General features: G+C 45.8%; 1 protein-coding gene across 1 annotated transcript; it reads left to right on the forward strand.

The window, feature by feature from the left end:
- Window positions 1-2680: 2680 nt before the first annotated feature.
- On the forward strand, window positions 2681-12945 carry NGB (neuroglobin). The gene is made up of 4 exons (XM_019518752.1): window positions 2681-5968; window positions 7925-8036; window positions 10585-10704; window positions 12238-12945. The coding sequence occupies exons 1-4, from the start codon at window positions 5865-5867 to the stop codon at window positions 12382-12384; spliced, it is 483 nt and encodes a 160-aa protein (XP_019374297.1). The 5' UTR covers window positions 2681-5864; the 3' UTR covers window positions 12385-12945.
- Window positions 12946-16087: the final 3142 nt, after the last annotated feature.

Below are 16087 nucleotides of genomic sequence, written 5' to 3' on the forward strand. Positions count from 1 at the left end.
TGTTTGGCATAGGTGCCACATGTAGTGCACACCTCAGACCGGTCCTTTCCAGATCCAGAGTAGAAATATTTATCAAATGCTTCTGCCTTTTGCTTCCCACATTTCCTTGCCAATATGCAGAGTGTGATTTTTGAAGGCACTGGGAATTGCAACTGGTTGAGACGGGCATAGTGGGGAAGGACCAAAGCAGTGAAGGGAAATCCGATATCTAGACGCAACACTTCAATTTTGGTGTCAGAAAACAAATGGCTCAGTATTGAGCTGTACTCAAGGAAAGGACACTTAGTTATGAAAGACATTTTTTGATAGGTAAAGCCAGGTTCCTGAAATGCATCTGCTGCATATGTTGAGTACCCTGGTATCAAGTTCAGCAACAACAGGGAAAGATGAGGATAAAGACAAAGCTTGGATTAGACGAAAGACAATCAATGAAGACGTCAAATAGAGGCATTAATGGTCTTCTAAAATGAGTAGAGTCTAGAAGAGAAACTATTGAAGGGGCTCCTTTGAGAGATGTATAAGAAAAAAAAATCACCAACTTTCTGTGGACAGAGAACTGACTAAGATAGTACCTTTCAGCAGCAGCTGGTCCATAAAAGCCATATTTTGCCCTGGTGTAAGCAGTAGAAATCCTCAGGAGTCGGGATTCTGTTTCTAGCTAGAGAGGCTTAAAAAGGTGGCCATGGTCTAATGGCAGGGGAGATTATTGCTGTGATAGAACAAGCATGAGGTGAATAATGATGTGGGTAAAGCTTGCTACTTGTTATCTGGCATTTACAGATAGCACTGAAGTGGGCAGACAGCTGCTGTCCTGGTGCTTCAGAAAAGAACTTGACAGCTCCACGTGTGGTCCTGGTTGGATTCTGCAGATGGGTCACGCACTGTCACCCTTGGATCTTTCTTAGTTGTTTATACAATCCTCTCATCTTATCAAGGCCCTGTGAGCTACAGGAAGAACCCTTGGATATTGAGCAGCTAAAGACAACACATTTTCTTCTTTGCTCTGCTTTTAATCCCCATGCTGTGGCTTAAATCTTCAGGGTTGGCAGCACTGCCATCCTGCTCCCCAAGGGCCCAGTGGCAGAAAAGTCTGAAGCTATTGCACTTACCATTTGTGTGTGCAATTATTCACCACTACATCTCTTTCACTTGTTATGCAATTGCATTTGCAATTTGCTTTGCTACTGAGCTGTGGCACATTATGGCCTGAGGGGGGAGCAGAGATGAGAAGCCGAAACATTTCATAAGCTGTGTTTCTACCTAAGGATGGAGGGAAGCAGTCGTGGTGTTTAGTTTATAACACAGACAGACTGCAGAGAAAAAACGAGTGTAGCCCAGGAAGCAGACTCTGAGGTGAACTGAGAGCCTGGAGGAGTTTGGTTATTCATGAGGACCTGCAGAAGATGAATTTGAAATGAAAAAAGAGTCTGAAGGGGGATTTGTTTTCATTACTTGGAAAGTGCAGCAACAAAGATGAGAACTCAAGCTGTCACAATGTATCGAGCAAACAGAATTGGCCCCAAGGCCAGGAAAACTCAGTGCCTGAATGAGGAAGAAGGTGATCTGAGCACAGGACCAAATGTCAACATTTATGGGTTTAGTCCTAGTTCTGATGCAAACCTCACTCTGTAACTGTGGGCAAGTCTGTGTCCCAACTCTGCTTGTTTCTCTGTCATGCAAGTAGAGGCAATCTATGGGGCTGTTGACATGCAAAGTATTTCTGTCATTTTGAAGGGGTTTGGCTACTTTGTCTGAAAAATTAGATGGTTTTGCTGTCCATCATACTGCTCTATGCAGACCACAGGGATTCACTGGAAAATCCCTTTCCTACCTCTGCGCACTGCTGAAATGTGGTAGGAGCTAGTCTCAGCTGGGCATCTCTTTGCCCCTAAACAGGCCCATCTGATGTAGTGCAGCACCCAAGTAGATAATACAGCCAGGCTGAGCTCTGAGAAAATGGAGCTATGGGGGCTGGGGGGAGATGAGATCACAGGGGCAAGATGGCTGTACCTACATAGTGTTGTTGGCCAGCATGATGGCTCCTTTGGTGTTTTCATAGAAAACGAGGGTTGGAAGGGACCTCAGGAGGTCGTCTAGTCCAAGCAAAAGCATTCTCAACTATATCATCCCAGCCAAAGCCTTGTCTAGCCAGGTCTTAAAAACCCCCAAGGATGGAGATTTCCCAGCCTCTCCAGATAACCTGTTCCAGGGCTTTACTACCCTCCTAGGGAGAGTTTTTCATAATATCTACCTAGGTTCATTGTTCTCTGTGCTGGAAGGCTCACTGAGAATCTGAATGAAAAGTACAATGTAGTTTTTTATTAAAACCTTCCTCAGCCCCTCAGCATGCTGTCAGCACCTCAGCACTGTGGCAGCAGAAGGAGCTCCTCTGACAATGGAATAGCTGTGCGGGAGAGGCTGCTTTATCTGCAGGTGAGAGCCATGCCATTTCAAACTCCTCTTGAGCCCTCACTCCCGCCAATTGGAGGAATATGCATTATTTCCAGGTTTCAAATGTTTCTCCTTGAGCTCCCTCCAACTTCAGCCTTTTTGCAGGTTCATTTTTTAAGCTGGAATTTGGTTTCTCTTGTGGAGAGAGAATTTGCTTTTTAATTAAAACAGGAAGTAAATGGTACTGCTGGAAGATGCCAATATGGCAGTGCTAAAGTCTGACATTCTTTGTTACTCCTATAGCACAGATATAACTTGGGTAGTGGCAGGGACACAACCTTGGAGGGGCCATCACTAAGGGGAAGGTTAAATTATGCTGAACCTTGGCCTCTCTCCTGAGCCTGCCACCAAGTAAGTAGGGGGCAGCTAGTCCCAGCTGGTCTGGTGGATCTCCCACTAGAATGTGTCCTGAGCACTGCCCTTCATCTCAAATGAGTGGTCCAATGTAGGCATGTGAGAGAAGAGGCTGAATATGCTCAGTGGTTTATATGTAGCCATTAGTTGTTTATTTTGGCTTTTGTCTGCATAGAGAAAATGCTCTAAGTGCTCTGTGTGACTCCAGGCACTCTCCTTTTATGCTGCATTGGGCAGTTGCACGGGGAGTCTATGGCAAGTTGTATTGCTTCTCTTTCCGTGACCTTTGCATCATTGCTTAGTTTGCAACTGATGAATCTGCATATGATCATCTGTCTGGGAAAAAATTGGCCAGATTGTTAGTAAGGAGCCTCCCTGACATGGTGCTTGCTCATGTGCCAATGGTGGCATCCCTGATACTAACAGACTCCAGCAAAACCTATCAAATCTCCCCACATTTCACCTATTTTTCCCTTGCAGCATTCCAGCTTCCTTCTTCCCTGTCTATTCAAAAAGGTACTGATTGTCTCTCACCTTGGCTATTATAAACTCCTTTTTTCTGCTTCCTCTTAACACCTAGTCTTAACACCTAGTTTTCAGTCCACCCGAAATGTGGCTAGAAAAATATCTAGTCTGGTGTGTTATCTGCCTCCTGTTAAAATCCTATAAATTTCCTTCCTCCCTCTCTACCACTGAAGTGCGTTACTCTCCTCTGGTAGGTGCAGCCAAAGTGCCTCTAGTTTACAACCAGGTTCTCCTTTCTCATTAGAGCAGAGGCAAATTCAGGTAGAAGAAAATTGGCAATGTTTCCCCAAGTTCTGCTAACAATACAGTCTCCACACGCTCATAGCATCAAAGTAAATGCTATGCAGAATACTTCATGCAGATTCTCATACAATACTCCTGCTGCTTTCTAGTGTATTTTGGTGAGACTCAGAAGAGTTAAATGTTAACCTTTACGTTGCCAACACTAGGCAGCATCCTGTGTTTCTTGTCTTGGTGATTCCAGAAAGAATATGACCCTTAGCTGCTAAAAAGAGATTAATAGGGACTGAAGGAGCCTGGAGTGTAGCTGATTTCTGGAATATCCTATTCTTTCAACCTGAGCTGCTTCACTTCCCTTTATAATTCCCAGTGGTCAGTAAGATCAGAGTTCATGAATACTGAGCTGAGCTAGTGTGTGAGCTCAGTCTCTTCTATTGGACAGTCCTGAAACCGCTCAACTGAGTGACCCAGATCCTTCTTGGCTAACACCAGAGGGGCATTCTCTTTAGGCTGAGATTGCAGGGGCCTGTGCATCTGGAGCAGCAGTTGCCGAGCTCTGTCCCTGATAGTGCTGTGGGTTTTAATGCAGTGATGGTGTACAGCAAACCATAAAGGTAATGCTGGCTCCAAGAGCCTTTAAAGGCCAAGTTCCAACTCCACTGAAGCCAATGTTAGGCTAGGAGAGGACAAGAACAGACTTTCCTCTTAAAATGATGCACCAACATTGACTATGACCACATATAGCCTATGATAAATGTATTGTACAGGCATTGTAGCCTCAGAATACCTTCTTATCTAACAGGAACAGCTGAACCTCATATAGCTGATATTATAGGCTTAAACGGACCATATGCCTATTATCTTAAAGAAGATTGCAATGATGTCAATAGGACTTGTTCTCAGAAGTCACTTAGGTTGCTTTTGAAAATCCTTCCTTAAATGATTATTCTGTTACCTGTCCATATTTTTCCATTCTTCTTCCTTCTGAGCTCTTAACCCAAAACACACTCTGTTTCTCTCTGTCCTCCCTTCCCCCAGCTTGCCTTGATGCTGTCTGAATCATTGGGCCATTTGAAAAGGAGAGTTTTCACTTCATCTGAGTAGTAGAAAGAACCTGAGCACTTTGAATTTGTTTGATGTAGTCCAAAAGCCTTGTGATCCATTATTAAATGCTTTGCCTTGTACAATTGGCTTTGCTTCTATTAAATTAAACATGTGATGATGTTCCCTTTGTACAGTCCAAACCCTAGATTGCACCTGCACCCAGAGATGTAAAGGGTTGGGAGTGTCAGTGAGGGTGACTGGGACCAAGAGGACACTGTTGAAAATATCATATGAGGGCAAGCTGCACTCGAACAGGTAGAAATCAGGACTGAGAGCTGAGAGAGTGGGGTTTCTAGCTTGGTCCTGCCACTGATTTATTGCCTGATCTTAGGTAAGTTGTTTTTCTTCTGTGTCTGTTCCTTCATTTGTAAAATTGAACTGACTGGAAAATTTCAGCCAAAATTGGGTTAAGCCATTTGACACTGAAGGTGTGTGGTGGCTCCTTACTTATGGGAGAATGTAGCAAAGTGCAAAAGTATTGTTTGTTACCCAGCTTTAAAAAGCTCACTGGAAGAAACGGGGAGAAAGGGGGGACACTGTTGCTTTAAGAGCATCTGTGAAAGTGTTGCTACTGGAAGCTGCTCTGTGAGACAGCCAGCTGGGAAAGTGCTGCTAATAAAGGGAAAGGAGCTTCAGCTCCAGATCTTTGAGCCTGTATGTGACAGGGAGTGAGACAGGGAACAAATCAGGAGCACAGTTAGTGCCCAGTGGGAAGAGGGCACAGAGACCCTGATAAACTTGCTGTAGCCAAACAGCAGAGGGGATTAGAAAGCAACAGTGACCAGCCCATCATTCTTATAGACACCAAGAAGCAACATGGATCTCCCACAAGGCATTTGGGTTTCATCTGATTGCTCAGACAGGGGCTCTTTCTAAGCCCACCTGCACTGCTCCCAGGGAGGAGGTGGGAGGATCAAGGGGGAAAAAAGGGTTCTTTCACTGTCTGGGAATCCCAGAGATGTGATCACAAAGTCTTGACTACTGTGCAAGGAAGAGCATCCTTGGCACTTAGAGGAGCAAGTGGGGGGGGTGTGTGTGTGAATCCCAGGTCCAGAGGCACTGGTGGCCCTAGATGCTTGGACTAATTCAGGACCTGACACCTGTAACTCAGTGAGCAAGTGCAACTACTTTCAGAGGAAACAGAAGCTTTCCCTGTCTATGCTTTTTTCCCCTCCTTTTCTTCAAGTAAGATGGAGAGTGAAAGATTATCCAGCACTGAACAGGCACTGATACGAGAAAGCTGGCAGAAAGTGAGTGGCGACCCCCTGCAGCATGGCATCATCTTGTTTACCAGGTGAGTGATGGGCTATTATAGCAACAGGCAGTTTCTGTAGCAGGGCAACTTGGACAGAAGGAGGAAAAACCTGGTGCCAATGCTTGCTGTGGTATGTATCAGCTCTTCTTCTACCCCCTCCCCCCACTCCGACCATCCCTGGGTAAGGCAAAGGAAGGTTTGCATTCTCTGAAAAGAAACACTTCCCCTCCCTTCTGAAATGATTTCTTTTTCATGGCTCCATCACTTATAATCTCCGGCTGCCTGCTCCTTCTGTCCATTTGCTGTGATTTGTAGAGCAGAGAGAACAGATTTCCAAAGAAGCTCCATAGCATTTAAATCTAGAACTTTGTTAAAAGGGAGGGGAGGGGAGGGGAAGGTATGTGGAGTGTGTGCTTTTGTGCATTTCTTTGCAATGATTTCCCTTGTTCTTGACAGAGAGGAAATTCTGTTGTTTAAAACCCACTTTGATCCATGTGCATCCACTCAGCTCAGTGGAGTGTATCCAAGTAGCTTCCTAATTGTCACAGGATCAGTCTCAAAGAGGGCGAAATAGTGCATGGGGGAGTGCAACTGAAAATGTGCTGCCTCTTCCACTGAATTAACTCTTTGATTAAGTGGCAGAAAAGTGGAGGGATGAAGGGAAATGCTTGAAAAGTCCTTGAAAAGCTATAGCTCTAAAAGTTTGAGAGAAGCTCTTGGCTTTTCCACAGCTGAAGCCAAAAGGCAGTTTGCAAAAGCAAATATCTGGAAAACAAGCCATGCTCGATAGAGCTGAAGGGAAGGAACTATTTAAGGAGACATTTAAAAATTTTGGTGAAGGGATGAGGGATGTTGCAATCTCATGTTAAGTGTCTCTGATGTTGATGCCTAGGAGACTAGAACCATTGCAAACTGATCACTCTAGGTGCATCTACAAGTGCAATTAATGCAACTAAAAATACTTCAGCTCAATTTGAGCCAGAGTGAACTAATCCTGATGTCAGCATCTACACATACATTTAAGTGCAGTAATTTATTGCACTGCCAGATACCACTTGTATCTGATGGGACTGTCCAGCAGCACAGTAAATTAGTCTATTGTGCCCTAATTGCTGTGCATGTGTAGATGGTGATGCTTTACTGCACAGCAAATTAGCCTGCTGTGCTATAAAGTATCTCGTGTAGATGTGCCCTCTGTGTGGTTTTATGAATTGCCATAGACTGCCATGGATGGCATCAGTCTATCAGATCCTCCTGATTTCTTGCTTGCTGGACCAGTGTGCAAGTTAAACAGGTGAGATGCCATGTTCCAAAGGACCCCAAACTGATCCATAGATCACTGGTTGTTCAGGAGGCACGGACAGTGATCTATGGATCACTCCCTTCCCATTATAATTAAATGTTTGATAAGGGCACATGATGGTCTACAAAAACCATTGGGGATCAGTGGTCCATTGGCCCCAAACTTTGGGAAGCAATGTCCTATGGTGAAAAAGTTGGCAGAAGGGGTTTGGATTGGGAGCCAACAAAAATGTGAGGGATTCCAGTTTTATGACCCTGCTTGTGAAAGCAGGAATCTCATTTGGCTGTACTATGTTGGCCTCCTCTGAATTTGAGAAAATTGAGATTAGGGAGTATCATAAAAAACAGGGAACAGCAAGAGTTGAGATGGAAGTGTTAGGACAGGAACTAGGATTTCAGGGAAGATGGAGTCAAGCAAAGGATTCCAGCAGTGCCCTGGAGTTGATAGTGGACGGACCTCTCTCCTGGAATAGTGTTGTAGCGGTGAGGACTGGTGACTTGGGCTAAAGTAGCAGAAACAGTTTTAGACAGATGACCCCCAGACCATGGCAAATCTCCCTCTCAGAACTCTGTGTTTGTAACGTCACCGCTGGATGGAATGAGGGGTGGGGAATGGCAGATGGGGGCAATGTTAAGGAATGATTGTCATTTGAGAAGTGTGAAATATTTGAAGTTTCCTTCTTTCTCTTGAAGGTTGTTTGATCTGGATCCTGACCTCCTGCCCCTCTTCCAGTACAACTGTAGACAGTTCTCCAGCCCGCAAGAATGCCTCTCTTCCCCTGAGTTCCTGGATCATATAAGGAAGGTAAGGGATGAAAAATCCTGGGGATGCAGCATAGAGGAAGTTCCATGAAAGGAAGAGACAGACATTGTAAATGCTGCCAAAGGGAGCTTGTCCCTCTAATGCCTAGTGTTTCATAACATAGAGACAATTCGCCCTTGGAAATACCAATCCAGAGGGTTAGTGAAGCTACATCAGGGTCAAACTGCTTTGGATACACAAATGAGAAGTGATCGTGCTGTGCAAATGCACAATAACTGATATGCTCTAACTGAGGTAGGTTGGCCTTTGGGAAAATCAGGACTGTTTTCTTATTCGATTTCAGTGCTACTTGGGTATTGCAGACATGGCCACACTGGACACTGAAACCCTCTGCTTGGCTACACACAGAATCAGGATAGCTCAAGCACCTGGATGTCAGTGATAGCTTGCTATAAAACTCAGATAGAGAGGTAGGCAGTAAGCAACAATCCTGCTATTCCCCATGCTCTTCTACTGGAGCAGGGGAGAACACACAGCTGTTCATGTATAGACTAGCTATCGTGACCTATAGTGAGGGACAGCACATTCCTCCTGCTCAACTTCGGAGGGGTAGCAAAGGAAAACAATATCATCCTGAAGGATCCTGATGCCCTGGATAAATTTTGTGCAGTGCAGCAAAATCCCTCTGTTTAGTACTAAAACAGCCATCTAAGCAGGGGAGCAGAGAAGTGACATTACAAACCTGCACAATGGCTTAGGACAGGAAGTAAAAATCTACATCCTGTAAAAACTGCATGGGAGTACCAAGAACAGACATACCATGGAACCCTTCCATAAACTAACCAAACTCCCCCCAAATCCAGTTAGACTTCTTGACCCGGCTATTCTAATTGGAAAGCTGTTCTAGCCCCTTATTTCCCTGATGGCTAGAAACCTTCTTCTAGTCTCCAGTCTAAATTAGAAGCCATGAAGTGTATATACAATTTGTTCTTGTGCCAACATTATCCGTGAGCTCCTAGGTGCTAACCTGCTTGAAGTATCAATAGAGAGTAATCATCCCTTCTTTCTGCTTTCATTTTGTTACATTAAACAAGCTGAGCTTTTTCTAGTCTCCTCTAGTGAATTAGGCTCTCCTATCCTCTGATCAGCCTAGCAGACTTTCTTTGAACCTGTTTCCATTTGAATTCATCTTTCTTGAGCATGGATAACTAGAACTCTGCACAGCTTTCCAAATGCATCCCTGTCAGAGCCTTATACAATTGCTTTAATGTTTTCTTGTCTCCACTGGAAATATCTCACTTGGTCCATCCTATAATTATGTCTTCCTTTCTCAAGGCTGCGTCACATTGATAGCTCAGAGTCATCCTGCCACCAGCCAGTACACCAGGATTATTTTCCTCTTCAGTTATTTCCAACTGATGGCCTACCAGGTTATAGCAAGATTTTATGTTATTAATTTCCAAATGCATGATCTTGCATTTTGTATTATAGAATGTCATACTGGATTTTTTAATCCTGTCCTCATGGTCATCCAGTTCTTCCTGCAGGCTACCCTAATCTTCCTCTGTATTGACAATGCTTCCTTACTTTGTATCTTGGTAGATGTCATCAGGTCCTACTTTTTTGGCCAATGTCATTAGAAATATTAAGCAAAATTGGTTTCAAGGCAGATCCCTGAGGAACTCCATTAGCAACTTCATAGATTTATAGATTGTAAGGCTGGAAGGGACCTCAAAAGATTATTGGGTCAAGCCCCCTGCACCAAGCAGAAAGATAACTGGGAGTCTTCCTTGTCCAATAATCTCCCTTTCAACATGGTCTGTTGCTGGCTTTCTTAAGCCAGCTCCTTACCGACTTTACAATTCCTCTACTAAATCCCATCTTCTCTAGCTTGACTGATATAGTGCCACATGGTAAAGTATCAGGTGCTTTACTGAAATCCACACATGAGATCTACCATAGGTTTTTCTTCCTATGTAAAGGGAGTTAGAATGGAATGATCCAAGTGGCAATTTGATGATACTGAGTACTTGCCAAGAGAGCTGTAATGGTCCCAGATGGTCATGATCTCAATTTTCAGGTCGCATTTAATAAGTCATATTACAAGCATTAGAATGTTATTTAACATTCTTTTAGAGAGAAAAGTTTCCCCCTATTGGTCACCATTGCCACTTGCTATAGCACCTATAGAGAAAGGTCTTTGGAAATGGGGTTGGGTGGTGAGCATCTCAGCTGGCCACTAATGAAGTCAGTTCTATGTCACTTGAAATGTGGTAGGACCACATCATCATAAGATGCAAGGGTACCTGCCCTGATTCACCTTTGCAGGAAGGAGGAGGAAGTAGTGATATAGCTATGGAAAACACTGGGGGGTTTTTTGGCAGAATAGTTTCCAGTGATGTTCTGCCAGTGTAGCATAATAGTGGCACAAGGCAGATGTGAAATGGTCTTCACTGTATAGTGAGCTGAGGGAAGACCTGTGGGCAAACTAGTAAGGGGAACAGTATTTGGATAAGTATTCCTCCTCCTTGTGGTATAGCAAAAGGAGTGTTCTCTCCTAACCTCACTCAGTCTGACTTTGTCTCTTCAGGTCATGCTGGTGATAGATGCAGCTGTGACTCAGTTGGAGAACTTACTGTGTCTGGAAGAATATCTCTGCAACCTGGGTAAGAAGCACCAGGCAGTTGGCGTGAAGATGGATTCTTTCTCGGTGAGGCATATTCTCTCTTCATGCTACTCCTGCCACAGCATTCTTCCCCATTCACTCATGGTGCTACCCTGATCTACCAGGAGTGGAGGTATATGGGCCTTCACAGCACCCACATGCCTGCATTCTAGGACCTTGGTACTTTAATGTTGCTGGGCTCACTCAGTGGCTAGGCAAGAAAACTAGCTACCTAAGCTAATCCTGGAATCTAAAGTAACCTACCAGGTGAACCGCTGGCGGTCTCTGGGGGAATGTCACAATCCTCTAATTGGGCTGCTGTTTGGATGGACTTGGACTAACTTGAGTTATGTTCCTTGCTTCCCTCAACACCCTGAAGTCCATGGGCAGAGTCTCCAGGTGGTATTTGAAAAGAGAACATAGTAAGGTCTCAGCCTGGCATAGGGGTACTGTCCCTTAACACCAAAGTATTCCCAGACAAATCATCCCTGTTCTAGCCTCACTGCTGTATCCAAGGTGCATTCCTCATCTTAGACCGAAATATAGCCCCATCCTAACAATGAGTAGGATCAGAAACACTGCACCATGAAATGAGATTATGGGGAACATCCAGAAGGTTAAAGGAACACAGCCCACAGCTTTAGTTATCTGGCTGAGTGTCTCCCTCTGCTTCTAGTTTTCCAAGCTGAGCTAGTATCATTCCTTAGGTAGACTGTTTTACTCTCTGGGGCTTCTTTCTAGCAGCTCAAATGAGGAAAGTTCTGTGGGGAACCAGCGTGAGTTGGTGCCATATTAGATCAGCTATTTGCCAGGATTCAGCTGGGCTGCTGTGCCAGAAGTGGGGGTTTGGATGGGGGATGGAGTGCCATGTAATGGAGATTTCTCAGGGTTGGTGGGGTGGACTCTGATGCTTCTAAACCGAATAGTACATAACATCAGAATATGTCTCAGTTTGGCCTGTCTTGTGTTATGACAACAGTGAGGACAGGTGCATGGCAGTTGAGGGCTAAGGATTCTGTGTATTTCCTAGTCATCTCCACTCCCTAATACGTTCCTGTCCACATTCATAACTAGGCTGTGCTCCCTTCATCATCCTTCAGAAGCTTGAAGGAAAGGCCTCTAAGATAGACCAACCAAGAGCAGACAGGACCTGGGCAAGACCTACACACAGCCAGAACAGCTAATTGGGACTATCAGCTCACAAAGATGGAGGCGGGGCAGCCTAGGGATAGCTTGAGCAGTTGTACAAGGACAAGAGAAGTGGACAGGGCTTTGCTTTTTAAGAGCAGGGAGCAGCAGTGAGGCAGGGTACCTGTTAAGGTGGGGGGCTTGAAGAATCTGTGTGGTCTTCCTGGGGAGCACACCCCAAAGAACAAAGTTGTGAGCCCAGGCTCGCAGTGAGTCCTGGGGCAGGTCCCAGATCAGGAAGGGACCTGAGACAGCTATCAGGTCCCTTGTGCAACTGGAGAGACCCCTAAGGGAGATGAAGAATGAAATTCCTCAGGAGAGAAGACTGAGTTTGTCCTGAGACCCCTGCCTGGGAGCTCTGATGCTGGTGCCTTCCTGTTTGGTTTGCAGGCTGTGGGAGACTCGTTGCTGTACATGCTGGAGAAATGCCTTGGCACTGCCTTCAGTCCAGACATGCGAGAGGCTTGGACCAGGCTCTACGATGCTGTGGTGAAAGCCATGAGCCGTGGCTGGGAGGCACATGGGGAAGCGGAATAGATCCAGCAATCTGTTAGGATCTGCTCCCAGCCCATCAACAGTTCTGTGGACAGAGCACCTCTTCTTCCAGCTGTGAACGTTCTGGGGCCTTCTCAGTAGTTCTCTCCATCTTGCTTCACCATTACCCACATCTCTGCCTCTGATGGTGACCAATGCAGTCCCTTGAAGGCATATCAACAGCAAAGTGAAGGTATAAGAGCAGCATGGGCAGGTGTATCAGGGTAGTATCTAGGTAGTTTGGGTAATGCAGCAGTGAAGACACAGTGGCATGGGCTTCATTGTGGACAAAGTATAAGCCCACTGGGGCCCTGGGAATGTACTGTCATCACTAGCCCATATGACCATGTTTTCACTGCTCTTGTTACCTGGGTCAGCTACAGTAAAGCTGATCTGAGCGTGTCTGCATGAATTGCAATGGCCCTTTAAACCTATGTGTAACAAGTGGGCATCCTGGGGCTGGTCTGAGCATAGGTCTGCCTACTTACTTCAGGGCAAACCACCTGCCTACCTCATCTGCCATGCCTTTGATGATACTAGTTAGAATATGGTGACAAGGTGGGAGGCTGCACATTTACTTGCCCTGATGCCAAGGGTCTATGTATACAGCTCTGACCTCCCCTGTACCATGTCCCATGCCTCACATGGCATTCATGGCTTAGCACCTGGTCTATAGCTTGTCTGGCCTAACACGTGGCCACTCAATCAATGGGGCTTAGCATACATGGCCTAACTCGCAATCCTGTTTACTCGGGGCTCCCAGGCCCTCCCTTTTCCTTGGGCCCCTAGCCTGGCTTGGGACCCTCCTGGTCCCCTCACACCCCTACATTGGGGCCTCAATCCCCTGCCTGACACTGGGCTCACAATCCCTCATCCCTTTGCCCCAGGAACTTCACATCTGGCTTCCTGTAGGCTCAGGGACCCAGCACCCTGGAGCCTCACACCTGGCTCCTTAATGCCACTCAGGTCTTGCAGTGAGCCTGGAAGCTTGCCTTTTCCCTTGACAGGGTCACCCACGAGGCAGCAGGGGCTGAGGCTTTTTCTTGGCACCCCATACTCACTGTTCACTAGGGAGGCAACTGGTGTGGTACTTCCTGGAGACTGTCCTGCCACTGGCAGTCCCATCATGCCATCCTACCCCAGCAGGGTGTAGTTTTAGGTCATGCCCCAGCACTAGGAACTTCCACCTTCCCCATAGCTCCTTCCCTGTACCTCTAAGATGTCATGAGCAGTAGCTACAGCTGGGTGGTGTTTTCCCAGCTGCTAGCAGTAGACGGCTGGCCACACTGCTCAGGGCCTGTTCTTATAGAGAACACGTGGGCCCTGTTCCCAATCAGGTAATTGCACCTGATTGGGAGTGGAGCCACCTGCAAGCTGCTTGGCTGTTTGCTCATGTCCCTTTGAGTAACAGAGCACACCCTGTGCTCGGTTACACTGTGATATAGGTATGCTACGAATTGCACAGCAATGAGTCCTTCCATCTTTCTGGGAGGTGGAATAGAGGGACAAGCAAGGGAGAGCTGGGCTGAAGCCATTTCAGTCAGTAATAGTGGAAAGAGCTTTTCCTGAACTGATTCTGTCTTTCCTTAAAGTTGCAAATCATTTTTTTTTTCTCTGCCCAAATATTTTCCAAGAGTCATTGCAGAGTTCAAGTCAGGCTGCTCTTATCAGACCTGAGGTGTTGGCTGGGTTCATTTAGCCATTGGATTGAACCTGAATGGCAGGTGAAATGCAGCAGTTACTACTGCTTTTTAAAATTTCTTCTATTATTTATTTAATATTAAATACATAAATAAATAAAATAAAGATGTACTGGGACATGCAGTGCATGCATCTGTCTCCTGGGGGCAGCTTCCAAAATTCATCTTGGTTCTTGGCCAGAGAGAACATAGCTGGGATTTCTCTGCAGTGATATCAGGATCTGGCATTCTTCCCGCTACAGGAGAATTTACATTTTGTTAGTGGTGTTACCCCGTTGGTGAAATGCTGCCACCTCTGGGTGGGATGAGACTTGAGTTTAAGTCTTTCCTGCCCAAGAGCAGGAGGGCTGGACTTGATGATCTCGTGAGGTCCCTTGCAGCCCCTAACATCTATGAATCTATGAACAATGTTCAGGACAGGAAGTAAGAACACAATATCCAACTGAAAAGACAGGGAGGGTATTGGAGAAGCAGAGTTTAGATGCTGCTCTTGGAATCTGACTCGAACACAACCAGTAAAAGTAGGGCACTGGGATTTTCCTGGGAAGGCCCCGCCTGAAGACTGCCAAGGTGTGACTGGGTAACGTTTGCTTCATCACTGCTGGGAGAATTTAATTACTCTGTATGAAGATACCACTTCCATGGTCTGGCAGCAGCTGTATAGCAGCAGGTGACTGGTTAGAGGGTCCTCAGTTGCATATTCAAGAGAGGCTAGTTTTTGGGTGCAATACCAAAGCCTGGTATCAAGCACTTGCTGCATGTTGTGTCACTGAGGACTGCAGCTTCCTTGTAGCTATAGGGATCTCCCCCAGTTTGTTTCCCCATAGGTTTGTGGGCACTTCTCTCCTTTCCCCCATCTGAAGCTGGCATCAGTTCTCCTCATTAGTGTCCTTTCCCTAAGCAGGGCTGAGTGGCCATGATAGCTCTTTTGCCTTGCAACTTCAAGCCAGGTAAGCATGTGGGAGCTGGGCCTGCATACAGGAGAATAGCACTGGCTGTATCATGGGAGTGGAGAGTTAAGGAAACCTCCCTTCTGGTGCCCCACTGTGGAATTTTGGAAGAGGGCCAGCATGTACCCAGTGATTTCTCTGCTGCTATACATGTCTGGGGTCAAAGGCTTCTCTTCTGTGCATGGCAGAAGGGAGGCTGGGTGTGATGGATGGATCTGTGCACACATACTACTACACCAAATAAGCAGCTCCTCCTATAGCTTTCTTAGCTCTATGATTTCCTCTCTTCTGTGTCATGTTTTGTGTAATTCCTAAGAGAAATAAACTAGCTGTGTTTTGTGCCTCCTGGACCTGCCTGGACTGTTTTAATATTGAGTGGTGTAATGACAATGTTAGCATTTCAGTACCACCTTTCAGCTGATCTCAAAATGCTTTGTACAAGTGAATGGAATAAAGGTGTCTTGCAAGGAATTTGTTTTAAATGAGGCTCTGCCCTTTTTTTGGTTCTTTCTGATGTTTAACCTTTCAGGGCTTGGAAAAAATAAATGGGACTAGGGGGAGGATTTTTGGCTTTTTTGGGAGACTTGTTGGTAGGCTTTGATGCCTGTTGGGAATCTTCTCATACCTTAAATGAATGGGTGGGCTGTTGAATCTTTAACAAAGATGTCCTTTCTACTGGTGTCTCATTAACCCTTGTAGTTAATAGACCGTAATGGAATTAGTTTTAAACAGTCAGACTAAAAATGCCTTTGCCTCTCTCTCCATTGTTCAGTTTCTTTTGTTCCCTGCCATACCGTCATTGTGCTAATTTTCTGGTTACTGTAAACCAAGGGTTTTCAACCTTTTTTAACAAGTGTACTCCTTCTGCCTCAAAGCTTCAGCTCATGTGCCCCTTTATATATATTTTTTGGTTTTAAGGTGGGGTGGGGGGCAAATTGAGGCCCCTGTGGTGAGAGAGGGGCAGTGGCAGGCACTGCACAGCTGGGGCAGACTGTGGGATGGAGCCATGAAAGCGGTTTGTCTGGGAGGTGCGGGGGGGGGGGGCAGGTTGGACTG

This window comes from Gavialis gangeticus, unplaced genomic scaffold (genome assembly GCF_001723915.1).
Source record: "Gavialis gangeticus isolate Ggan-Ray unplaced genomic scaffold, GavGan_comp1, whole genome shotgun sequence".
Classification (NCBI taxonomy): domain Eukaryota; kingdom Metazoa; phylum Chordata; order Crocodylia; family Gavialidae; genus Gavialis; species Gavialis gangeticus.

Bases quoted from the DNA above. Each gene is read 5' to 3' on its own strand.
- NGB (XM_019518752.1), top strand. From the start codon at position 5,865: ATGGAGAGTGAAAGATTATCCAGCACTGAACAGGCACTGATACGAGAA. The intron at 8,037-10,584 runs GTAAGGGATGAA...TTGTCTCTTCAG, and splicing joins TCCTGGATCATATAAGGAAG to GTCATGCTGGTGATAGATGC. The intron at 10,705-12,237 runs GTGAGGCATATT...TTTGGTTTGCAG, and splicing joins TGAAGATGGATTCTTTCTCG to GCTGTGGGAGACTCGTTGCT.